Below are 27,323 nucleotides of genomic sequence, written 5' to 3' on the forward strand. Positions count from 1 at the left end.
AGCTCCGTGCAATCCTGGGTCCCCCCTCACTCACCGCAGCCGGGGGTTCGCTGCCCTTCAATCTCGCCAGTTCCAGTTCATGCTGACGCTGTCTCTCATTCTCCTGTCTCTGTCTCTCATTCTCCTCCCATTCATGCTGTCTCTGTCTCTCTTCACGCTGATGCTGTCTCTCTTTCTCCTCCCGTTCACGCTGATGCTGTCTCTCTTTCTCCTCCCGTTCACGCTGACGCTGTCTCTCTTCATGCTGTCTCTGTTGTTCACGATCCTCCAGCTCCCTCAGTTTTAGCTCTTTCTCCCATTCCAGCCAATTCCGCTCCCCGGATGCCGAACGTCGCCGGGAGGATCCTCTGCTGGCCGTCGGGCTTCGCCGGGGGGACCCCCTGTTGGCCGGGGGGGTCACGGCGCCTTCGGTATTTGCTGGGCTCCTCCCCACCCTTCCCCTAGGCATAGGAAGGAGGGGTCTCGGGAAGCCCTCAGCAGCCGGCTGACCACTCCCAGCTGGGACAGACACTGGTGCCTGCGCTGCATTTGCCAGGCTGCTTCCCTGAGACACAGGGATCAGTTCATTCGCGCGATCTTCCGCCTCCAGCTGGGCAATGAGCTGTTCTTTGGTGAGCCTCCCAATGCGCAGCCGCCTCTGCTTGCACAGCTCCACCAGGTCGCTCTTAAGCCGCTTGCCAGCAGGAAGATGTATGCCCACTCACCGGCCTGTGTGCTCACAGCTCCCCACAGTTCCCAGGGGGACCCCTAGTGTGCCAGCCCTTCTCGAGGTCACCGCCTCTCTGCCAGGGTTGAGCTGCAGACTCCTCCGCCCCTGGGACCACTCGCTGCGATCCCCCCGGGGGACCCTGTTACTGCAAAAGTCCTTCTCGCTGGTCACACACTCCCAGGGGTAATAACCGTCTCTCTCCCACTCTTCAGCCGGCCTGGTCCCCGTCAATCCCCCTTCGTTTTACTGCTCCCCAGTCACTTACTGCAGGAAGCGCCGTCCACGGGGTGCAGTACATCCCACCGCTGCCACCAGTTGTCACGGAGTATTGGGGGACTCAGGGCCCTGCACCCCCGGCTTCCTGCGATTCACCATGACTCTCAGCCAGCCAGTAAAGCAGAAGGTTTATTTGGATGACAGGGATACAGTCCAAGACAGGTCTTGCAGGCACAGACAACAGGGCCCCCCTCAGTTAGGTCCAGCTTGGGGTCCCAGGGCATGCCAGCCCACCCCCCTTTGGGGGGTCAGAGCCATCTCTGCCTCCCAGCCATCTCTCCAGCCTCCTTCCAGCCTGCTTCCAGCACTCTGCTTTCAGCCCCCCTCCCACAGCCTTTGTTCAGTTTCCCGGGCTAAGGAGTCGCCTCGCCTTCAACCCCTTCCTGGGTTCTCATGTTACACACTCAGGTATGCGCCCTCGGGCAGATCCCATCCTGCAATGCAGACTATCCCAGCACACTCCCCTGTCAGCATTCACAGACCACAGTGAGAACAGGCCCAGTTCGTCACACACGCGTACACTGTTTGGCGTCCCAAGCTGCCCAACCCCTTGGTGTTGAGCAGGGGGGAGGGATATGTGATAGACCCAGGCCAGTTGGGTACAGCAGAATAGCAGAAGGCAGATATACTGGCCACTGAATTAACAGTTTTCTGTTCCTTGACTGATCAGAGCAGGGGCTGCTCCAGGCTAATGAGAACACCTGACTCCAATTAACCTGCAAAGAGTCAGATGAGGCCATTAAGCTAATGTGACCACCTGACTCTAATTAAGGCCCCGCTGATACTATAAAAAGGGCTCACTCCAGTCAGGCAGAGGAGAGGAAGTGCGGCTGAAGGGCTGGTTAATGAAGACACCCTCGAGTTATTGATAAGGGAGCCCTAAGTTAAGGGTGAAGAAGGGAGAAGCAGGAGAGCTGTGGGGAAGTGGCCCAGGGAAATGTAGCAACTCTGGCAGTGAAAGGTTGGCTGCCAACAGCTGCTACCATTAGGGTCCCTGGGCTGGAACCCGGAGTAGAGGGCGGGCCTGGGTTCCCCCCAACCCACCACTACAGGAACACCTCCTGGGAGGGGAAGTCAGGCCCCCGTCAGGACAGGAGGCTAAACTGTTCTGGAACAAGCCCTAGGGACAACAGAGACTGTGGGAGTTCTCTCACCAACCTCCTTGCTGGCTTATGATGAAAAGGGCTCAGTAGACTGTAACCCTGGCCCTAGAGAGAGAAGGGCTACGTGGAGGGTCACAGAGAGCCACTGAGCCTACCATATACCGCCTAGAAGCACGGGACCCACGGGACAAGGTCAGAGCTCTGCCACATTACATATAAAACATGCTTCTTAGAGTCTAAACTTAACTCTAACAGGCTAAAATCCTTGTCTAAGCAATTTCTCACCTAAAGCCTCCCAGCATCATTAGCCCAACATGGCCAGGATCCAAATTTTATGAATACAAAAAGTGCTGTCCTTTTAGCTTCCTCAGTGAAGGATAAGAAAGGCATCCTTTCCCCCTCCTCTTTTAGTCCAGTCAACCTTTGAAGTGCACTCCCATATAAGACTCTTCTCCCCTGTTGCTGGTGTGCTCCCCCTGTTTGTTTCATATCTCCTCCATCAACCTTTCTTTCCTGTTGATTTCACGTGCAAATAGGATTTCCATTGCGTTGGCTTAATTTACATGTGACAGAGAGATACACATCTTACCTCCTCTCTGGAAAATAACTATTTGTCAGCTCTTCCTGGTTACGTAGCTTAAAACATATTTTAGAAGGTACACATAACTCCTTGCACAGCCACCGTACATACATCTCTCAGTGCTTATGATGACCACTATGATATAAGTTTTAATTGGATACCTCACACAACAGTCTTCATCGATAAATACTGTGGCAGCAATTTTGTTACATGTAGTGAGTGTGTCAGGTCTGATAGGAGTTGCTGTTACAGACCTTGAACCCTTTGCCAGTTGGCATTGAGGGCACAGCCTGTGAGAGTGAACAACAGATTACTGTGCACTGTAAGATAGCTTCCACACTGTAATGCTGCCCTGCAGCTTAGGATAGGAAGGGAAGAAGGGAATTGGAGAAGAGTACCGGATCGAACTGAAGTGCAAGGGTGGATTTAGGTCTATAGAATGTTGTTCCCTGAGTTGTAATTTGGCCTGGATGCTGAGTTTAAGACCTGCACACTCATGAAGAGAATCAGGAAAGGTCAATATCTTTGTTTCAAAGCACTTCTCACCCAAATGAAGGGACTCTGGCAGCACAATACCCCCAGGACTATGTCAAGTTCAGTATTGACTTGAACAGAAAACCATCATCTACTGAGTTTCAAATAAAGAAGCACGGAATAGCTAGGAAGTGTGATCTATAAACTAAATATCATAGATAAAGTGCAGAAAAAAGAGCAGCACTGGGAGTCTTCAGATGGCACAGCACGGTGCATCCTTAGAATATACAGACCACAGTCTCCAAGGTTATGGCACTTTAAGAAGGTATAGGTGTACTTATTTAGGGGTGTGATCCTTTAAAATAGTTCTAATATATTTATTCAGGCATCTGTCCTCAAAAAAGGAGCTTTGGGTGTAGGGATCACCTGAAACCAAACGGGGAAGCAATTACTGTTGGAGCAGACCTAATGAAGACACTGCAAAGAATTCCTCTCATAGGGGGAGAGCATCAAAGCCCATAAGAGGAGCAGATCTGGAAGGAATTTGCAAATCTGTGAGAGCAGAACAGGGCCGTCCTTAGGCATACGCATCTGCGGCTGCGTAGGGCACCCAAAAATTTGGGGCACCACCGGGACCATAGGCACCGACTTCTCATCCTGTGGGGGGGTGCTCGACACCACCCTTCTGTTCCAGGCCCTGCCACCACTTCACCCCTTCCCCCAAGCCTGCACCCTGCCCCGCCTCTTCCTGCCCCTACTCCACCCCTGTCCCACCTCCTCCCCCAAGTGCGCCCTGTCCCCGCTCTGCCCCCCTCCCTCCCGGAGCTTGAATGCCGTGAATCAGCTATTCGCAGCACTCTGGAAGCACTTAGAGGGCGGGGAGGAGTTGGTAAGCATGGGGCTGCTGGCACGTGAGAGGCACACAGGGAGAGGGGAAGGATGGGAGCTTGGCACAGGTGGGTGTTCTGCACCCACTAAATTTTCCCCATGGGTGCTCCAGCCCCAGAGCACCCACCCACGGAGTCCACACCTATGACCGGGACAGCAGGTAAGAGCGGGTCGGCTCCCGCACACCCAGAGTGCACTGCAGTCTCCTTACTAGGCAGAAGGCAGGGGCCATATTCACAGAGCGGAATGCGCCAGCATAGGGGCACCAGTTGTGCCGGCATAGGGGCAGTATAGGAGCACCAGTATTCACAGAGCCAAATGCCCTGGCGTAGGGGCACCAGTTTAATAATACTGTGCAGGGCCCCATAAATCCTAAGAACGGCCCTGGAGCAGAGCAACAAAAGGCTAGTCCATTCTTCTTTCACTCTTACCCCATGAACACAAGCCAGGTCCCAAAGTCATTACTTGGGTTTTACTCACTTCTAGTTCGGCCATGATTCCCATTGACTTCAGAGGGAGTTTAGCCTCAGCCTCACTAAGGACTTCAGTTTATGTCCCTGTGTACCTGCTCCACCTTCATGCTGATCCCTAGAGCAGTAAGGTGCACTGGAGATCTTGGGGAGGGATTGTGCTACATACACTTATTTCCCAGACAATTATCTTTTTCCGAGATCCTCCCGGAGTACTAAGGCTCCCCCTGTGTTCCCAACACAGGGATGTGCCTAAAAGAATAATCTAGCCCTGTATGCTTTAAGTAATTGTCATATTTGGCACTTATGTGTAGTGTGTCACTGATTTACAGTGCTGTACAAACATTAATGCATCCCCACAATTCATCTGTGAACTAGGTAAGTATTATTACTTTCCTTGTATAGATGGGGGCAGTAAACCAGGCTGGTTCATGGATTTTCCCAAGGTCAGTAACAGAGCTGTAGTTAGAACTCAACGAGTTCCTCACAACCAATGTTGTGTTCTTTCCCTTAGAACATGGAGAGTAGATTGACTAGAGCAATAAGGGTTGAAAAGAAGGAGCTCTGCACGCTAGTAAATGATGAGTGGCAACTAAGGAAGGCCTCAACATCTTGAGAAGATCCAAAACTAAAGGCTTAAGTCATTCAGGCAGACAGTTTAATCCCCAGGAATCTAGCCAATGCTGGAACGCGAAGGTTAATGATTATTGATGTAGTGTTTGTATTTCATGCCATAGATGTGATTGGCACTTACCCTAGGAAACAAAGACATAGGCTGAGATTTTTAAAGATATATAGGTGTTACTGCACTTAGCATTGCAATGCCTATGTTTCATTTTCAAAGGGAATTTAGACACTTAGGGGTCTAAATACTGCCCAGCTGATGCTGAATGAGGCAGGGGTACAGGAACATTTCTAATCCTAGTATCATTTTGATGAATTTTAGACTCATGTCAGTAGCACAATGCTGGTACAGTGCTGTCCTGGCTCAAAAAGAGCCGGAAGGAAATGGGAATCTGTGGGAAGAAGGACAAAGAGTGATCAAGAAAAGGCAGAAGAAGGATAATATATGTCAGAAGAGCACAGAGATCACACAATACGGAGGAGGGAAAAATAACCATCACAAAACTAAAAATGAAACATACATGAAGGTTTTTCCATGTCTCTTTGTTGAAAACAGATTGAGGGTTTAAGGACAGCTTGTCCTGCTGGATATTGGACAAATGACAAGCCACGTGTCCAGCCCCGTGAGAGATGCAGAACAAGATGCGCCATTGCTTGCATCTCCGCCGGCATACTGTCAAAAGGAATCTCATCTGGCTGGCCAGCCCATGTCTCCTGGGCATGAGATACAGACAGAGGCTACTCTTCTGTCACTTACTGCACACACACTCTCCAGGCCAGACCAAGCTCCCATCTCATGGGAGTCATCATTAACCTTAATGGCATAAACTGGGAAAAGATGTTCAAAAACAACACATTAAAGTCACTTCCTGGTAAATGTACTAAAAGCATGTCGCATAGATTACAGAATCCTCTTCTCATGCTACCACACTTCCCTGAGGTTTTTCCCTCACTACTTGCTTTTAGAAAATGAAAATTTGACATTATTGTACACTGTGCAGAGCTCTCTATCCTGTCCCTGGCAAACAAGGAGTTAATAGCAACTCAGGTGCTCCAGGGAGGGGCCTTGGAGCAGTTGCTCCTGGCTTGAGAAGGTTGAGGCTGCCTGGGAGAAGGTTGTTGCCTGGGCCAGTGCAGCCCCAAACCAAGGGAATATTTGTGCATTATGTTTTGAAGTTTTTCTGTGATGGGGAGAGAAAGCTCTTGCTGCAAAAGGGCAGCTGACGGGCTGATCCTGTGCTTCTGAACTGCTCTGCGTCTCCAGCAGGTAGATACGCGGCATTAAGTTGTTTACCTGAAAGTATCAACAAAATTAAGACTTCAGCCACTCTTAACTGGTTGGCAATAGTTCCTTTAAAGCAGTGTTAGAATGACAGAGGGGGAGTCGCACACTTTATCCCCAGATGCCTGCTGCAGAGCTGTGTGTGATTGGAAGCACATGAGTTGTGCTGCCTCCCTTATTCCTGATCACTTACCAGTGTCGATGCTGATGTATTTTTATATGATCTGCAGACTAGACAGTTGGAATCATTCCATTTCCTTTATCCAGTAGGGCATTGCCCATCCTGGGAGTCCCTAGAGACATGGGACTAATTCATTGGTGACCTATGACCCCTTTGTAACAGCATAGCTGGCCTAAAAGGGCGTCCGAGCAGCCAGAAGCTCTCTTCCCTGCCAGGAATACACCTGGTACAATTGAACTCCCCAGCATGTGCAGAGATGACACCACTGGTTCTACAACCCCATGAGAGCCCCTGGTGCAGGAAAACAGGGCGGGAGGGGGTATGTCTCAGTGTTTCAATGCCGTGGGTTTTCCTAAGATGCTGCAAGTCCCATAGGGGCCACGGCAGCCAGGACACTAGTAAGATACCCTTTAGGGCTGCCCTAACCTGCACTGGGGGGCTGCAAGGCAGCAACCTCAGGATAGGAAAAGCACAAGCCAGCTTCCCCTCAGTCCCTGTGGTAGCTTCTATGCTGGTGCAGAGATGAATCATGTCCAGAATGAGAATGCTGCATATTATTTAAGAAAATAACATGATTCCTGGTCAAGATTGCAATCAGAGAGACCCCCCAAAGAGAGGGGTTCTGAGTAGAGATTGTGGGGGAGGGTAGGAGAGAGTGAGAGCAATGGATCTCCTTAAGTTCTGGTATCATTCTGGAACCAGATTTTATTGGAAACATAACACCTTTTATCTAAGGTCCTCCTAGACTCCACTCAAGAGACCCTCTCCTGAAAGTATTATGTCGAGATTAAACGTTACTATAAAGTTCACTAAAGCGATGCAGGCAACAGCCTCTCATACTTCAGTGGATATTTTACAAAGGTAAATGACCTGATATTACACATAGAGACTGCATGATGCTCTGTTAGAGGCCTTTTTGGAATGCCTCCACCTGCAGCCTCTTTGTAGTCTCATTGTATGTAGCAACAAGAGGTTCAGAAGTTCCAAAAAAGAATACTGACTCTCTATGTACAGTGTCAACCTCCTTACCTTAGCAATACCCACTGAATTGTTATGAGGGTCTCAAGATTGTATCACTTTAGTAACATTTAATTCCGTCCTTTGATCTGAAAAATACCTCCCTGCTTCCTTCCGTTCCCACCAGTATATCCCTGGAGGGACAGCTTTGAATTGGCTCCCCTCTTTCATTCAATTCCTGAGCACTGTCTATGCCATAACACACCATTACATCATGGAATTGTTTGGTCTGAAGAGGCCCAAAACCTCATTCCAGGTTTATCTTTGACTGTGGCAAGTGAAAATTGTGAGCCAACAATGTTATTCCAAGTGAATTAGCAAACCATAACTAATTCTTAACCCCTCTGAAATTTATATAGGAGTTTCCATTCCAGAACAGACCAGTGGTCTATCTAGTGAAGCAATGCCAGATGCTTCAGAGAAAATGTGATACCTGCATAATACTATAAAGCAAAGGGAAAATTTCTTTCTGAGCCCAGCTGGTGATCAGCTTATGCCCCAGAGCATGAGCTGATATTACGCTAGCAAACACTGTTCACACAGGCAGTCATAAGGAAATTTGACTGATCTAGTTCTCTCCTTTTTTGCCACTAGCTGTAGGCGCTTAGCTGAAAATGTTCACTGGGGATAGTCACACAGAAATGCTAGAGTAGATACAGGACTTCTTTATCTGTCTGACATTAGCACAATGTTTGTTCAAGTGTGCTACTTAATGGGGGGGAAAATGCAGATAACTGAAGCTTTGTTCTGCTTCCACAATGAATCTTAGGCAATTCCATTGCCTTTTTAATGCAGTTATGAAAATACCTACAATGACTACCACAAGATAATCCCTTTCACTCAAAGGTCTGTGGGCCAAGCACAGCTCTCATTTACATGGGTGTAACTCTAGAGTAACACAGTTGCCTTCAATGGAGTTTCTTCAGATTTGCATCAGTTTTACTGAGAGCAGGTTTTGACCCTCACACTAGCAATTCCAGAGGCTTCAGGTACAAAACAGAATGTAGAGTATTCCCTGGAAAGGAGGGTTATTAAATTACTGATATTTCACTATTCACTGGGTAACTCTACAGGGGCCATTATTAGAAACTCAGCTTTTTTCATCACACACCATAGAGTTACCACAATGACTTCCTATTCTAGATATGGGAGAAAGCTGGTGTCTCAGCTACATGTGTGGTAGCTGCTAATAAATGCTGACATTTTTATGGTGACCACTGTATGATGTTCTAAGGCTGGAGTCACATCAACCAGCTAAAAAGGAAACTATTTCTATAATTTCACCACATATAACCTTATCTACTTAGCTTTTGTAACAGAAGCTTACTCTTGTATGCTCCATGCCTTACCTTTCTTAATATCCTAACTTATGCTCAGGGTAACATGGGACTCTGACAAAATTAGAGATGGGCAAAAAAAATTGGATATTGACAAAAGTTTTCCATGATATTTTGTGTTTTGACCAAAGAAGAGTTTTTTAAAAGTTTAATATTTTCCCCCTCGCTGCAGAAGCAATATTCTCAGTGACTTATTGTTGGTGACATAATACAGCAGCTTTTCATCCATGGATCTCAAAGTAGTTTACAGTCACCAATTCATTCCCAACCGAAAACACTGGGGTTTCAATGGGGCTCAGGAAAAAAAAAAGTCAGGGTAAACCCCTTAAGGAGCCCAGCCCATTCCCTCATGAAATATAAGCCTTCACCACACACTCTCACCCCTCTTGGTTTACACTGCTCACACAATCTCAGTTTGCCCCCTTGTTTCATTCTGAAATGGAAATATGCTATTGGATATAGAATCATAGAATATCAGGGTTGGAAGGGACCTCAGGAGGTCATCTAGTCCAACCCCCTGCTCAAAGCAGGACCAATTCCCAACTAAATCATCCCAGCCAGGCTTTGTCAAGCCTGACCTTAAAAACCTCTAAGGAAGGAGATTCCACCACCTCCCTAGGTAACCCATTCCAGTGCTTCACCACCCCCCTAGTGAAAAAGTTTGTCCTAATATCCAACCTAAACCTCCCCCACTGCAACTTGAGACCATTACTCCTTGTTCTGTCATCTAGTACCACTGAGAACAGTCTAGATCCATCCTCTTTGGAGCCGCCTTTCAGGTAGTTGAAAGCAGCTATCAAATCCCCCCCTCATACTTCTCTTCTGCAGACTAAATAATCTCAGTTCCCTCAACCTCACCTCATAAGTCATGTGCTCCAGCCCCCTAATCATTTTTGTTGCTCTCCACTGGACTCTTTCCAATTTTTCCACATCTTTCTTGTAGTGTGGGGCCCAAAACCGAACACAGTACTCCAGATGAGACCTCACCAATATCGAATAGAGGGGAATGATCACGTCTCTCGATCTGCTGGCAATGCCCCTACTTATACAGCCCAAAATGTCATTAGCCTTCTTGGCAACAAGGGCAAACTGTCGACTCATATCCAGTTTCTCGTCCACTGTAACCCCTAGGTCCTTTTCTGCAGAACTGCTGCCTAGCTATTCGGTCCCTAGTGTGTGGCAATGCATGGGATTCTTCCGTCCTAAGTGCAGGACTCTGCACTTTTCCTCGTTGAACCTCATCAGATTTCTTTTGCCCAATCCTCTAATTAGTCTAGGTCCCTCTGTATCCTATCCTTACCCTCCAGCATATCTAGCACTCCTCCCAGTTTAGCGTCATCTGCAAACTTGCTGAGAGTGCAGTCCACGCCATCCTCCAGACCATTAATGAAGATATTGAACAAAACTAGCCCCAGGACCGACCCTTGGGGCACTCCGCTTGATACCAGCTGCCAACTAGACATGGAGCCGTTGATCACTACCCATTGAGCCCGAAGATCTAGCCAGCTTTCTATCCATCTTATAGTCCATTCATCCAGCCCATACTTCTTTGACTTGCCGGCAAGAATACTGTGGGAGACCGTATCAAAAGCTTTGCTAAATCAAGGAATAACATATCCACTGCTTTCCCCTCATCCACAGACCCAGTTATCTCATCATAGAAGGCAATTAGGTTAGTCAGGCATGACTTGCCCTTGGTGAATCCATGCTGACTGTTCCTGATCACTTTCCTCTCCTCTAAGTGCTTCAGAATTGATTCCTTGAGGACCTGCTTATCAGCTTTATTTATTTTTTTAATCAACAATATCTAGTAGGAGTACAATGCCTCAGTTCGAAGATACTAAGTAACAAGAGTCTCATGGGATTCTAAAAAGCTGAGGAAATCTGTGTAATTTAAATGAGATAAAGACAGTAACTGTAGTAGAGATGGAAAAAACTGTTTAATCCAACACACTGAAAGGTTAAACATAAAAATAGAGTTTAAGTCACTTTGAAAATATACCTGTCAAGAAAACGTTCAAAGAGCCTCACTAAGAATGTCATCCAGTCAACATTTAAAGTTCTCCAGGCAGAAATCCCTTTGATGTTAATTAAATAAATAAACAAAAAAATCTAACAAACAATGAAGTCCATTAAAGTGAGAAACCAGCAGCATAGTCTAGCACAAGACATACTGCAAGCTCATGTTGAACAAGTTTTCCAGCATAATTCTGCCAAAGCACCACTTCTGCCTGGTAGCATTTTCAGACAGAAGTTGGGTAGAAGTTTTGCAGATTCAGTAAAGTTATGAATGAACACGTTTCACGTATGTGTCCACCCAAATTTGGAGCAAAGAACTACCAGGGCAAACCACTTGGACACTTAGTACCCTTCGAAGGTTTGCTGTCATTTGGAAGGAGATCAGGCATCTACTCTCAATTTTGGAATTAAATGACCATGTGTTTTAAATGCTAAAAAATCACTTCTAGAACTAAATTACATTTTCAGATTTAATTCAGTGCCACAAGTTAATTGCAATTCAGCTGTAATTTATTTCTTGTACTTTCACTATCCTTGCCAAAAAAACAAAACAAACAAAAAAAAAACAAACCACAAGAAAAACAACCTCACTTAAGAAATTACTAGTTATAACCCTCGCATTTCTCTATCAATCTGAAAGTCAAATGTATTTCTCTTCTTACCTCCAGCAGAAAGGGTAATTGTGCTTGAAAGTACTGGTGTGAACCAGTCTACCTTGTTCTTTCAGAGATTTGATGATGTTCTTATCTGCATCCTTGATATACACTGCTTATTTTAATATGTTGTTTGTTAAAGGTGTAGAAAAGATTTTGAAAGGATGCAGTCCCATCTTACATTCCATGATATCAGAATTCCATAGCTTCCCAGTAGGATGCGTTGGTGGAGCAGAATAATATTTTTATAAAGAGAATTGGAATGATTGATCTGTTTAGTGGTATGAAGTGTGATGATTACATGGTTTTGTATAGTTTGTGTTTGTAGAACATTCAGACATGTATGTTTAACTATAGGTTATACCCTGTAATAACTAAAATATGTCATTTTTGTAGTGAGCAAAGCTATATGCTCGAATGTTCAAAGTCACATAGGGGATTTGAATGCCCATTGGATTCCCATTAACATTAATGGGAATTGGGCAGCCAGATCCCCCAGGCGGGTTTGAAAATTTCAGCCACAGTGTATCTTAGTGTTATAGTACACACTCCCTCCCAGCATGTTCTTGTGATAGTGCCCTAATTATGGATGGTTAAGATAGACAGTTATGTGGAGATCCACTGAGGGTCCTTGTGCCATCTAATACGATTCTTCACATTTGAACTACAGTAAATATTTGTGAAAGAGGATGGAGGTAGAATGTGATTTCTACTCACATTTATGGGACAAGAGACTGTCAAAAGAATCTGCCCATCTTGTGGCTTCTTCCGTTGATAATCTTCTAAAAGAAAGGAAGTGACAATCACACATAGTCTATTACAGACAGCCTTCTGGTGCAACTTGCCTGGGAAGGGCTGGACAAGACACCAGATCTTTTAAACCAGGACTTTTTATCAACCAAAGTAAAGACAATCACTGACTAATTGATCCCAATTTTTACACAAGTCCTAGTGCATACTGATACAGGACACTTTGCGGTGTGCGGGTTTAGTTGTTTTAGCTAGACCTTAACGCACGCTGGATACATTCAATAAAGCTGTTTGTTCTTGACTTTAATAATGAGACTTAGCATATCAGTTAAATGCTTCCAGTATTGTAGAGCATAATAGTGCTATGGATTGAAGAAACTGATCACCTGTTATGCAGAGATGACTGCTTATATTTAGACTTGTAATAACAATGGGCCAAATTCTGTCCTCAGATAAATGCACACAACTCCCATTTGTATCAGGGAGGTGGTATGCATGTTCTATCTGAGAATTTGCCCCAATGTATCCATGATGCAAGTATTTTCTAACAGAGTTGGTGCTGCTTCAAGTTCCTTGGGTTTCTATCTTCTTTTCGGGACAAGCAGATCTCCAAAGATTTGGAGATTTTTCATTGCTTGCTCTCAAAAGATTAAATTAATTATTTTTCAGGGATGTTCAGCGCTAAAACCAATTCCAGTTGCAGGGATTGGGGTTCAAAGCTTACAAAGTACAATGAAAGGAAGGAAATACAACTAGAAAGGGAAGGAGAATGGTGCATCTATACTCACTTCAAAGCCCGGTTGGGCTTATCCGGAAGAATGGCTGTGAAATCATTATATGAGTCTGATTTGTGAGACAGGCATCCAAGGCGAGTTCTCATCCCTCTGTTCCTGTAATCAATAAGGGATAGGGGTGCAGGTAGGGGAGAACCAGAGAAGGTGACAATTACAAGGCTAGACAGAGTTGTACAATGCAAGATCTCAGTGACTTTGTATCTAATGAGGCCCCCGTGCAGGGGTTCTGAGGGTTTAGCCAAACATCTTCAATGAGGGCTGAGAGATATCTAGGATGGTTTTTTGTTTGGGCAGATAGGACTAAAATATCAGAGCAGAGTCTCCAGTAATTAAAGCCCTTGCTTTGTAGCTCACAAGTCAGTAGGAGGTCAGAATGGTGAATCGGTGTGTGAAAGGCCACAGGCTTGGAATGGTTTCTTGTGGCGCTCTTCTCTGGATGATAGAAGGGAGAACTCGGCAGCTGTGCCAAAAATCAGTCACCACTTTTCACCAGTGCAAATGGCACAAATACCATGAGAACTTGCAATTAGGGGGGCATAAAGGATGAGAGGGAGCAGGTGAGCTCTGCAAATGACCCTCTAATACAGAATCATAAAGGCCTGGCAGGATTCTGGATGGAATCTGTAAATTCAGAGTGACCAGGACTAGTGGACTAGAGATAAATTTCATCCACTACAGATTTATCTGTGCAAGGATTCACTCTATCATTTACTCTCTAAAACATGTTCCATAGATTTCACCCCTTCCCACCTCATAACCATTCCCAGCCATCCAGTGGGGTAAGAGACACGTGCACAACATACAATTATTACATAACAATCTGACTGGGAAAACTTGGGTGCAGAGGCATCAAACAGGAAGGTGAGAGCAATTGCCACTGTACAGGAACAGTACTATTTTGGTACTGTCCCCTCTCAAACAAATAAATATTGGTTAATAGTTTTACAACAGGGTTTGAAAGAGCAAGAAATGCATAATCCATTACTCCCCTCTCCAACCTGAAAAGCATCTTGGCTAATGGATTCTCCCAGCACTAAATAAGAGCACCTTCTCCTGGGGATGAGAATTGGAGAATTCAATAATTCAGCCCACAATCTTCCACTACTGGACCCAACCCTGACCTGGAAAGACCCTCTTCTTTTAACTCTTCTGCAAAACAGATTGATAAAGCTTTCCGTGACTGCAGAGGGAAGCACAACATTCTTCCATTCCATATATAATATTTTTTCTGAATACATTGGTGCTAGTCCCTGAGCCAATTTGCATCGTGCCTACCTTTTTTCTTTCTTTATCACACTCAGATAGTTCCTATTATGCATGTTTAATATAGTTTTAGAGCAAATTAAATATTAATTGAATGCAATGCTTATCTCCCTGGCACAATATGGACAGCTGGTAGCATTAGCTATTGCAAAATATTGAGATCCTTAGTTACAGGCATAGTTGGACGACATCAAAACATGGACATGTGACCAAAGATCTCAGGACAAAATTCCACAAGGACTCTAAACGTTGATGCAGAAACATTCCCTGTAAAATGCCATCACTCAACTATGTTGAGGACTCCGATGCTATTTCATTCAGACCCTCTTGTTGAGTCTAATCTATAAGCTTTTTGATGCTTTTTTCTCCAGATACCCACAACCTTCATCCTTCCTGCAATGCCTGTTCCAGCAGACTCTATGAAAGGCTCATGAATTGCTCAGCAGAGGTGCGACACGCATTACCGCAATGCTGGTTAAATTTCTCTGATGTCTGAGATCAAGGGACTGCAGCAGGGAATAACAGTACATGAAAGACAGAGATGCTGCTGCAAAAGGAGGATCTCATTTTTGATGGAATATTGAGCCTAAGGTTTTGACTTCCAAGGAAGGACACAGGAGGGGAAGCAAGGAAATGGAATCCATGGGAAATGGAGAGGCAAGGGAAGGGCAGGAAGGGAAGAGGTACATTGGAATGAGCTTAAAGGCTTATCAGACAAGGGAGAGGGTAACAGGGTGGGAAGGGGTGAAGAATGGATCATTTCTTTTCAGTTACCTCCATGGAATCAGTAAGGCATCCATGCAGGCATCCGGTTACAGTTAACCCTTTAATTGGCTGGCTTGTAGGGCGGTCAGTGCTGTTTGCAGGAGATAAGACTGCAGGGAGGAGGGATTTACTGTTTCACGTCCTGTCCCTTAAAATCAAAAAATCCTCTGTAAAAGGAGGGACAGCTGTTCTCAACCCATTTAATTCTCTTGCCTCCTAGAAGGGAATGTTGGATTTTCAGTGAAAACCATTCAGAGTTGAGGGTTGGTCATAGCAGGAATTTCCACCTCTCCTTTAATCCCCAGAACTAAGGTTCAAGTCCAGCTTCAAGTCTAAGTGAAGTGAGTTTAGTGGTCTCAGCTCACCACTGAATGGCAGGAGTTGACATAACAGTACATGTCATTGTCATTCAACACAATTGGTAGTCTTTGCTCAATGGGCTCAGCACAGGACTCAAGTGGCTAAGACCAAACTACTTCTTGCCCCTGTCATCCCTCCAGGTCATGGTTGATGTTACTGACCAGGCATCATGGAAAAGCTGGCACTGCAACTAACCTGTAAATAAAATAACACGAGGACTTCACGCTTCTATAGGGGCTGGTCCTTTAACCACCACAGGCTCAAACATTCACACACAATATAAAAGCATAATTCCTGATGCATCTAATCATTTGGACTCTTGGAGCCTGTGCAGCCTGTGAATGGCTGAGGAGAAGGAGAAAAGAACCAAGGAAATGGACCTTTGGCACAGGGCCAGCTTTTCCTCTGCCTTGTGACTGAATCTCATTCCAGGGAGGAAGGCCAGGTTCCACCAGGCAGCAAGCTGACGGGACACAGAATAGGTAGATACGGTCTCCCTGTTGCACACCGTATAATTGCTTCCTAGTGATCATGGGAGAGGAGAAGCACCTGGTAACCTCCCTATCCTCTTACCCAAAGAAGGCACCCAAGCAGAAGAGAAAGGAGCAGAAGAGAGAGGAGATTGTCTGGGGAGGAGGGGGGTGCCCACTTTCTTTGGGCCTGAGTAATTCCCAAGGCTACTGCTGCTAAATGCAGCATCCATTTTAAGACCTGATTACATTAAAAATGCACAAAGCCTCTTCCCCACTAAACTAATAGAGCAGGGATTGCATTACATGCCAGTGAGTGCATTTCCTTAATCCCCCCCCTAACAGTCTGCCTTCCACTGTGTTTTAGCTGAAACCAATCCCTATAATTCCCTAAGCCCCTTTAAATTTCCTTATTAACACAACCTCACTCGCATGTGAAACCAAAGCACGTGATCTCCTGGATTCCAGTAGCCAGGATTTTTCTTCCCTGTTGCCATGCTGGCATTGGTCATTGAGGGCAGAGCTGGGCAGCTGCTGGTGCTCCTCTCCCACACAACCCCACATGTTGAGTTCTACCACGAAAATGCTCTGCACTCTTCTGGGCTCCTGATTTACGACAGTTCCACCCCATCCCCACTGTCCCTCGCCATCGTCCACAATGTTCCCTTCCCTCTATCACAGCACCCTTCCTGTTGATGCCACAGCTGACCACTGGTGAACTTCTCTCTGACCAACATATTTCTCTCTTCATTGCTGCAATGACCCAGGATTGCTAATGAGGGCAAACTTGAGGCTCTGGTGATCTCTCTCTTCCCCAGTCTTTTAAACCCACCAGTAATTCTATCTGCTGCAGGTACAGCCAATTGGTTACACCTTGATAAATCCAACCTGTGACTGTGACACTGGTCCCAGTCGGAATCCATCCATGGATCTTTCCCCCACACTCTCACCACACACCCCATCTCTTTTCGCGCCCTATAATAGAACTCCAGTGCGGAGAGGAATTGCCAGCATCTTCCGGTGCATGTTTTGAGGGTGCTATTTGGGGGCAGAAGAGGGGGAGTTTGTTTTGATCGTGGCACCCAACTTCAGCAAGATGACATTGTAGAGTCACCCCAGGACAAGAACAATGAAGCCATCCCAGGGGAGAAAACTAATAATACTGAGGTTTAAAAAGGAAGAGCAGAGATTTCCAAAGAGACTGCAAGAGATTAAGAACATCCATCAATATACGTAGAAAGCCAGATGAACTGAACATGGATAAGGCATTCCAGACAGACAGATAGAGACAGAGAAAAGATACTCACTGCCTTTGACCTGTCCTCACGGCCTGTGGATCTTTGCCAATTGTGTGATCGGAGAGGCTCTACGGAGAGAATAGAGCAGTCTCTTAAGAGGCAGAAAGTCACACTCAGACACACCTCCCTCTCCCCACTTTCTCCGAGCAGCAGCACAGCTGACAGCAGCTCTCCTATCTGTGTCACATCCAGTAAACACTAAAGCAGCCTAATCCAGGAGACTGAGGCTTGGCTACACTAACACTGCAGAGCCGGCTCACACATCTCATTGGTGGGATTTCAGAATTGCCCACCTGATCAGAACACTTTATTGCATCCTTCATCCTCCTCCTCCTTGTTAACCTGATCACAGATCCCTTAGCTTCTATTACAGTAAAATAATCCACCGTGTGGCATTTCTGTATATGAGAAATGTTCGCAGGGAGAATTCAGATAGGATTCCCCTGCAAACATTCTCTGTTGTTGTTACCCTGATTAAGTTGGAATAAAGCATCAACCTGCATTGTTGTAAAAAAATACTCCTCTGAGGTTGGGATAGGTTATTGCTTTCAGATCATAGGTCACAGAGCTCTTTCCACAGACAGCTGCTGACAGAAAAGGTACTGGAGAGTATAATTAAAGAGTCCTGTTGTCATCAGAACCAAATCAAATCTATTAAGAGGCAAGGAAGGCTCCTTATTGGATGTAATGTGATAAATGCAGAGCCAGTAAAAAATCCTCCCTGGCAGGTTACAGATGTGAATTTCCTCTCCATCCTATGAAGACCTGCTGTTATCTCGCATTCTCTCATACCACTTCTCACCTGACTTTTACTAACAACCCAAATTCCCTGCCCTCCCACACAGAGCCACCAGTGTCTCACTTTCTGTCTTCTCTCACCTCTTCCCTTTGTTACAGATCCAAATTCCCCTCTCTCTTCATATACAGACCTATGGGCTCTTCCAGCCTTGTGCCCTCAGGCCTGGACTGGCAGAGGGGATAGACAAGAGGAGGCATTTTCAAAAGCAACTAAGTGACTTGAAAGTCAGTGGCACATGTCCTCCTAAGTCACTTTTTTAAATCCTACATTAGATGACTTAACAGGTCTTTTTGCCTCTAACTTCTGTGAAGCTATGATGACCGGTTCTTATCCCACTTCCTTCTATACCACATGCCAACCCTTTAATACAGATCCTAACTAATATTCTCAGAAAAGATGCAAAATGTCTCCCTTGGCCACACAAACATACAGTTACCACTGTTTTACTATTCCCTTCTGCCATTGTCTGGAACTGGTATTCTAACTAAAGCCTCACCAGCCCCTCTTTCTTAGTAAAGACTTTTGGCTTTTTTGTAGCCCCAGCTTGAAGCATATCCTGAGACCACATATGGTTTTATGGGCAGTATCTACTGAGAAAAGATTTATGACTGATACAAAAATTATTTAAGCAAATATAAGAGCAGTACTAACTTTTCTATTCCTTTATAACCTGGAGTTGTCAGGGAAGTGATTTATCTATTCTCAGCTAGTACACAATACTCCAGGCTGATTGATCAGGCCTCAGTTTCTCAGGAGCCAGAAACTAAATGAACGGGGGTGGGGGTGGGGCTGACATAAGACTTTTGTCATCCAGTGTGAGAGGCTGAGGCTCATGGTGTGCAAATGGTGTTGATAAGGTGAGTGAATTTGTTCAGACTAAATAACAACTAGCATGAGCCTTTGCCCAAATCCAAGCCAAATTCAAAACAATGTTGCAAAGAGCTCAGTGAACATTTAGCATGTAATTTTCACTGTTCTGTGCTTCTTCCTACTTCTGTCTGAGCTATTACAATATCATGAGATGTGTTATTTTTTCAATAACAAAAAAGCCAGATCTTGAGGGCTCTTCAACACAACTTCTTGACCAACAAAAAGACCCATTTTGGAAAGTTCAGCTCCAGCATCCAGACTTTTTGACTTTGCTTTCATCTGAATCAAACCAAATCTCTGAGCCACCAATCCTGGATGTATAATGAATCTGGAGATTGTGGTGTTAGTCTTCCCTTTATTACATCAGGTTTTACATCATGTGAACTCCATTGACATCACTAGTGTAACAGAGTGAAGAATCATGCCTGTAATTTGCCTTATTGATTCTCCAGGTTAGGGTTGTTAATGCATCCATTTCTTGGGGCGAAGTGGGTTATTGGGCAGCCCCAGAATAACCGTGGAGACTGATATTTCTCTCCATTACTTTCCTGGGCAGGGTTGAGTTAATCAGGAACAAACTAAGTGTACTGGGTTGATAGCTGCGCCATGGCAAATGTAATTAAATTGAAGATAAAGAGAATTATATTTTGCAGTGTAATATTTTAGAAAGCCTCTGTGAGGTAGGAGAAGGGTTTATAGCAAATTCCTTCTACAATGGCCCTTGTGTTTTTGTTTTAGCAGACGTACTATGCTGGCTTCTATTTAAAAGCTTTTAATAAAACAGCCATTTAAATATTAAATTTGAATACCATCCAGCATTTTAAATTTCTTTAAGAAATCTTTTACAGCAATTTCCTCATGACCTAACAGCAAATACACAAAACATAAATGTGTAGTATGGACACAAAGATCATTGGCCAGGACAGAAGGTAATTTACTGGATCAATAATCTCATCTCTACCATCAAGCTCTTTCCTTCAGGTCCCTCTGCACCTTCTGTAAACTCAAATGTCTCCATGCTTCCTTTATGTCACTAATGTTTTGCCCATGGCAAGCTGACAACATCCCCCAAATTTATTATAATGAACAAACAACTGGTTGTCACCCCCTCGGCATGCCTTTGGCTTGTCCTGCTATGTGAAAACTCTTCTAGAACAACTATGTCCATTGCTTCTCCCATTATCCCAGACTGTGGCTTGAGCCACTGAGCTGCCAAGTGAAAGTGAATAGCCACAGTTGTGAAGAAACATGCTTCCTACAGAACAGCAGCCTTTGTTTCTGAAACTGCTAGCTGGCCCAGGATTGCAGCTTTGATGGTCTTGTAGTCAGTGGCAGCATCCTCACTCAGGGCCTGATATGTAACTTTTGCCTGTCCTACATTCCTCCTCCCACTGAGTGAGGACAGAGTAGTACTCTGCTCAGAGGTATCACAGAAGGCCTCAAGGATATCATCTGGTCCAATCACAGACAGGGACGGGGTGGCATTCACTGGCATTTTGGACGGTTTCCTGGGTTAATGAACTTCTTCACTTGGGCTACAGGTCCATACCTGTTTGACTCAAATAATCTCTTGCACCTAGTCATTTAAACATGCTTTTTTCCCCCTTCCGGTTTGGAAGTATGTGTGCATACCTTTGGTTATCTCTGTTACGGTATGGTTAACTAGCCTCCCTGTTGATTCTAAAGATTTTAAATGCCTCACCTCCATTACAAACATTGAATCTATCTCCCCTTGTAAGTATTCTCACACTTGCTTCTTATCAAACTGTCTGTACTGAGCTATCTTGATTATCACTTCAAAAGTTTTTTTCTCTTACTTAATTGGCCTCTCAGAGTTGGTAAGACAACTCCCATCTGTTCATGCTCTCTGTATGTGTGTATATATATCTCCTCAATATATGTTTCACTCTATATGCATCCGAAGAAGTGGGTTGTAGCCCACGAAAGCTTATGCTCTAATAAATTTGTTAGTCTCTAAGGTGCCACAAGTACTCCTGTTCTTTTTGCGGATACAGACTAACACGGCTGCTACCCTGAAACCTTCTAATTTTAAGGTCTTCTCAGTTAGCTTGCTTATGTTATTGAAATCTCCCTTTCTAAAGTGTAGTGTCACCATGCTACATTTTTGTACAATCCCTCCCCTGAGGATGTTAAATGTAATTAGACTGTAGGCATTATTATCTAGCGACTAATTACTCCTCTGTCCCCTACATTGTTTAGGAATAAGTGGCAAGTAGCTTTTCCTATTGTGTGCTCTACAACTAGCTGTTCCAAGAAGCACTTTTTCAAGATGCCAAGAAATTGCTTCCATAAACCTTGTTCCACGGTGACATTTGACCAACTTATATCCAGAGAGCTGAAGTCCCCCATGATTTAAATTTTAATTAGTCTTTGTTGCCTCTTTGATCTCTGTGGGAAGAGCTCCCAAGAGCCTGAGGGCTTGCACTGGAGGAATCGCAGCATTGCCCTGCTGCCCCACACTGGGGCTAGCTGCACACTATTCAGCCTAACTAGGTGAGGCTGCAGCCATGGGCCCTAATCTGACTTCTGCCATGAGTAATATACAACTGAGAGCTTTGTGCTTGGACGGAGGGCAGGTTAAAAGGAACAAATAGCTTTGACCTGGAGCTAAAACTCTGGAACAGACATACCCTGAGGAAGTGTAATTTTGTTGTTGAATCGCCAGAAGTGATAAGTTACAGCAGTTTAGACTCTCTTAGAAACTTTTATTTTGACTCACCTCTGAATCTTGGCGACTGTTTGGATGTTTGCTTTGACTTTTTTTCCTTTTCTCTGCCTCTCCTGTTTATTTTGCTTTCCCTTCTTCGTCTCTCTTTCCTGCTGTCTCAACCTTTTCTTCCTCCTTTTCTCTCTCTTCCCATCGTTCCCTCCCTATTATATCTCCCTGCCACTCTCTTCTCACTCAGTGCCTTGCCATTTTCAGCTTTGTATCACTGTCCTAAAACCATCTGAATTGGCCACAGGGGGATTCTCCCACTGTAGTGGGAACCTTGGGTGGTGCAGAGATGCCATAATGGCTCCTCTGGCACCCCATCTCCCACATGAGGCTGTTCAAACATACCCAGGAACCAAATTGGCACCTGGGCGGGCCCAGGCTCAAGGGACTGCAAACGTAGTTTAGTGCACTCTTTAATCCCTCTTCTGGAGAGGTGCTGAGTTCTTCTCAGCCACAGTTCAGAATTAGGGCCCCAGGAACATCTCTAGTGTTAAACATTACAATCTCTTTCAGTATCTGATGTCTAATATGAGAAGTCCTCCTAGAGATCTCTGTTCAGACAGTGGCATGTTGTTTTGGGGTTAGAGTGAAGCACATTGGGATTGCAGCAAAGGTCATGCTCTTGCAGCCTGAAATTAACCCTCCTGTTGCCAGAACACTAAATAAAAAGGTGATTTATAATATGTGAGAAGGGCCTTGTGAGAAATCCACCTGGTGGGATCTATATTGGTACTATTTTTGACTGGTGTGCATAGCCAAAGTTTGGGGCCCCGAAGCCTGTTTTCATTAGAAAGAGAAACTGATGATAGCGCCACGTATTTTCTTTGGTGCAATTTTGTTTATTTACAAAGATTATACATAAAGTCCTGTTTATTATTATACTATTATATAATATTATTATATTATTAAGATTATACATAAAGTCCTGTTTATTATTATACTATTATATATTATTATTATATTATTAAGATTATACATAAAGTCCCTGAACACAGCAGGAATCAAACAGTAGGAGAGTTTCTTTGCTTGCTGTTCCAAACCTGCCTTTTCCAGCCAGCACTTTGCACCCCAAAAAAGCCTTGTCTCTTAGATTTCTCATTTGGCCACATTACCAGTGCTTCTGTTACTGTCTGCTTAGCTTTCTGGCCACTTCTGTCTCTTCCTGCTCCTGCTCTCACACACGCAGACAAAAACCATTGTGTCAGTCCAAGCCCTAGCCCCTGCATTTAAAAAACCTTAGGGCCGTGTAATAATAATGTGGTTCTGCTTCTCCTTAAGCTTTCCCATGTGCCTGTATTCTGGGTGCTACTTCTGTTTTTTCAGACACTTCTTTACTTTTATTCTGACGGAAAGGCAGCACTTTCACCCAATCCATAACGACAAGGTTTAACCCAGCTCACAGCAATACTAACAGGGTCAGAAAACATTTGAGGCTCTAGTTTAAAGCTTTGTAATGCTTCTACTGCCTTTAGACCTAGGAGAGAGCATGAAGCTCAGGTATTGGACTGGGGAAGACAGGACAGACATGGGGACCGCATACTGGGTAGGTGTAGGTAGGAAAGCACTGGGGCTCATCCTGTGCTGGGAAGGAGGTAAGAGAGCACAGGGCTACAGAGTTCCTTGAAAATTAAAGATCATGTTAAAAATACAAATATGAGATACTTCAAATATGATCCATAGATTTGTCTTTCTGTATTCAGCATGAGAGTGCCAGCTATTTAAATTCTTCCCCTGTGTCAATGACAAAAGCAGCTCCTGGACTGTCTCTGGCATCATGCTGTGATTGATGCAGCAGAACAAATCCCTCTAACTGCTAGATGGCTTCTGACCACAGCCTGTGTGCTCAGGATTCAGTCTCACTGATTCCTCCAGGCAGGCAGAATGAAAAATCAACAGTAAGGAAACAAGCAAGGCTCCCTGAGTGGTAACTGCATTTGCATTGGAATGGAGCTGCTGAGATTCCCCTTAAATGTGATGTCTGTACACACACACGTGTGTGTGAATGTGCGTGTGCATTTTGGAGATGGTGCTGGTATGTGTGGAGCAGAGATGCTGAAAATATTTATCCTGACATAGGTCTGTTCAGTGTCATCTTGGAGTCCTCACAGCTTTCAGCCTCACTGATGCTGCTGATGTCAGTATGGCAGTATCTAAACTGCAACTGGCATGAACCCCTGTAAAATGGGGTTTACTGTGGAAACTCTGACAGACCCTTGCTGGAAATGTACAAGTTATAAGTACAAATTATATGTGGTAGAGCCTACTAGATGAGGGAGCAGAAGCAAAAAATTCTGCACATTTTTACATGTGCTGGGACATCAGAGAGTGGGGTTTGCTGGACACTGCAGTTAACTTGGTACTTACAGTCTCCCTGAATTGTCTGTCACTGACCTGGAGTTTCCAAGAGAAGGGTATAATTACACTGAACACCTTATAAACTAGCAGGTTCACCAAATACCCATGTTCAGGCTGACACCTGGAGGTTGCAGTTGAATCCCATTACAGGCCCAAGTGATGTGCAATTAGAAATCCATTTAATAGGGATGGCAGCTATGTCCGCAAGTTCTTATCAGACCAGTCACCCACAGGACACACAAGCCCCACCTATAGCGTGGTTAGGGCTGTTGACCACTCCTCAGAGGTACGAGGTGGCACAGCAGACTAGCTCCCAATCCCGCAAAGGATTTAAGCACATGCTTAACTTTAATGGGCGACTCCCATTATTCAATTTAAGCACATACTTAAGTGCTTTGCTGGATCGGGGTCTTAATGTGCCATCTTTCATCTGGGGAGATCGCTGTTCAAACCTGGAATAGGACATAAATGAAATGCGCTAGATGGGCTCATCGTGTTCTCCAGGAGAGCTTTTTCCTCATAAAAAAATACCACACCATTCAGCTCAATTCTCTGCTCAGGAGGCTGGACTGGAATAGCAGGAGTATCACAGCTCTGGACTGAGGTATACTGGCAGAGTTGTGATTTGCAGGATTCGCAAGCATTATTCCAGCCCTAATGATTAAGCACCCACAGCGTTGTGTAGAAAGCTTTCAAAGTAACTGCCCAGGCTATTCCCACTGATTATAAGCCAGCATTATCCGTTTCTGTGTAGGAGAGGCCTTGTGGTGGAAAAAGAAGCATGCTGCAGAGCGGTGGCATGGTGCAGTGAGGGAGGGGCATAGGGTTTCAGTACCAGAACAGCAGGGTTCATATTGGTCAGAACTGAGGTGCATTAGTAGAGCTGTGTGGGCGCCTGGCACTAGAATAACAAGATTAATATGGGTCAGGAGTGAGGTGAATTGATGGGAAGCCATATTGAGAAGCTTGTGTAGACTTCAGTGCTACTGGCCCCTCTTATTTCATGACCATTCTAATTTACCAGATTTCACCCCAAGCACCAAACATAAAACAAAAATATGGAAATTGTTACAACAGAATGCACCATGAGTAGTAGTTATCCAACAGCCAGCATGGAGGGTAAAGACAGCCCTCCTGGACTGGCTCTCGCCTGCTCCCCGCCCCCAACTCTCTTGCCATCTGCACATTTACACTACATCAAGCGCTTGGCATAGTTCTGTCACCTCCGACACATTCTCCTTTCACTCAAATTAGTTTTATTTTTAATTAACTGAGCAGTGGTGTTAATCACTGGTGTTAGTCACAATGGCATGAATAACTTGGATGCCGAGTATTTAAAAGAAAATATGATCCATCCTTGTAAAAAAAAAATATGAATGAAACTAAAAATATAGTGAAGACCTCGTAACTATAGCTACCAGGATAAATTATTGTTATTCTAGCAGTGTAAAAAGACCACAGCTACTCCACTTGAAACAGATATCACCTCTAGAACCAGAGTCCCAGCTTCTAGTATGGGACCTGACAAGGTTTGGTGAGGCGTAAGGGGGGGGGGGCTAATCAGAGGGAATACACAGCTCTTGCTGCAATTGCTAATTGGAAACAGTGTCTAGACTTTTTAGGCCATTCATAAGAGGCCACAGAAAGATTAACTACCAACAGAAGCAGTACGGTGACATTAATTGGGGTGACAGTCAAAGCGGATCTTTCCCCCACCCCTTTGCAGGCCCATTGTTCACCACAGGAATTGTTGCTAGAATAAAGAAAAAGTCAACACCAAGGAGATTACATCTGAGCTGAGAACCAAGAGGCCTGTAGCCCTGTCACACAGAGGCCTTTCCCGGAAGCTTTCCTACATAATAATGAACTCCTAGGTCTTACCTGTCTTGTAGCTGTCAGCATGGTGGTGGCTACGTGGTTTTGGCAGGTGCTTGATGGGCATGGCTCGTCGAGGCCCTGAATGACAGGGTCTGCCGCCTCCTGGTACATCGGGGAGTGTGAAGGGCAGCCAGCCTGACCACAGTTATCTCTAGAATAACTGCAGCACCAGGCTACTCTCCTAGCTTCCTAGCTCTGCATCTCATGAAAAGAACAAGAGCTGGTGGAAGGAGGAGGGGGTTATGAAGGAGAGAGAAGGGGGAGAAGAGAGAGAGAGAGGACGCTCTCGCAGATGCATACACACACAGTGGATAGAGACACACAGAGACTTGTGCAGGATGGCACAGCCTGTTTAGCTCTCATTATTCCAGTGCACTGGCTGCTGCCTAAGGCTCACTCCCCAGAATTCACTTGTTTCTGCATACGGTGGTGGGAAAGGGGAGGGGAGAATGATTCCCAGGAGATCGCTGGAGGACGGGAAGAAAGGAGGGCTAGAACTTACCTGTTTTTTGGTTTATTAACCTGGGAAGGAAAGGGCTGTGCTAGAGGTGAGAAATAGAGACTGTTATTATAGGAAACAGTGGGTGGTTGTGCTCATACTTCTAGATTCACGTTCTCCTGGAGACAAAGCAAACAGAAAGCCTGTGCACAGCTGAAGAATGGGGGATCGGTTAGGGCTACCCTGGCCCCAGAGCCACCAAAGATATGGGCACCCTGAGACAACCAGGAGGGTGTGCTGTGCACACCTGCTGACCCAGGGTCATATAGCTCTCAGCAGCTGCCTATGGTCCCTTTCGCCTGGGCCGTGCCATAATGGGACCAAAGGGATTGAGTGGGGCAGCATGGAGCAGGATGTATTTCCTCATCTTCGGCTGCTGCAACAGATAACACCAATCAGCTGTGTGTGTTGCCATCTGTCTGGTCATGGGCTTGATGCTCCTCCAACAGTGGTCCCCAAATCCCAGGGATCCTGCCATAATCCTCCCCAGGGAAAGGCACAGATTGCCACCTCTCTGAGTGTTTAGGGTGGGATTTTCAAAGTCCCATTGCAAGTAAGTGGGTCTTGTGCTCCTAGCTCATTTAGGCACTTTTGAAAATCCCACCCTTATTCCTCTTTATTCAGATCTAATGGTGCACTGCCTGGATGGGCTGGATCTGGCTTTGGACACTTGGTTTACTCATGAGGATAAAAAGAAATGGGTGAGATGGTTAGGTGTATCACATACTCTCCCGGCAGGGTCCCCCCTCATCCTGTTAGCCACCTGTGCCAAGCTGCCAGGTTGTGCCCTAAATTTTCATAGAGGCGCGTGGGGGTTTAGTTTTCTGGCAGCCATTAATAAAAATCAGTGGTGTGGTGCAATGAAAAACTCA

At 45.2% G+C, this 27,323-nt stretch overlaps 1 protein-coding gene across 2 annotated transcripts in view; it reads right to left on the bottom strand.

The window, feature by feature from the left end:
* Window positions 1-17,420, bottom strand: part of RGS8 (regulator of G protein signaling 8) — a 34,760-nt gene extending 17,340 nt beyond the window's left edge. The window contains exons 1-3 of one of the 2 annotated variants that reach the window (XM_054038272.1): window positions 17,323-17,420; window positions 13,152-13,253; window positions 12,331-12,392 (exon numbers count right to left, since the gene is read on the bottom strand). In XM_054038272.1, coding sequence (XP_053894247.1) covers window positions 12,331-12,392; window positions 13,152-13,243 — 154 coding nt within the window. In that variant the 5' untranslated portion in view covers window positions 13,244-13,253; window positions 17,323-17,420. Of the gene's footprint in view, window positions 1-12,330; window positions 12,396-13,151; window positions 13,254-17,322 lie in introns of both variants that reach the window. The other variant, XM_054038270.1, reaches the window with a different exon arrangement.
* Window positions 17,421-27,323: the final 9,903 nt, after the last annotated feature.

This window comes from Malaclemys terrapin, chromosome 8 (genome assembly GCF_027887155.1).
Source record: "Malaclemys terrapin pileata isolate rMalTer1 chromosome 8, rMalTer1.hap1, whole genome shotgun sequence".
NCBI classification, from domain to species: domain Eukaryota; kingdom Metazoa; phylum Chordata; order Testudines; family Emydidae; genus Malaclemys; species Malaclemys terrapin.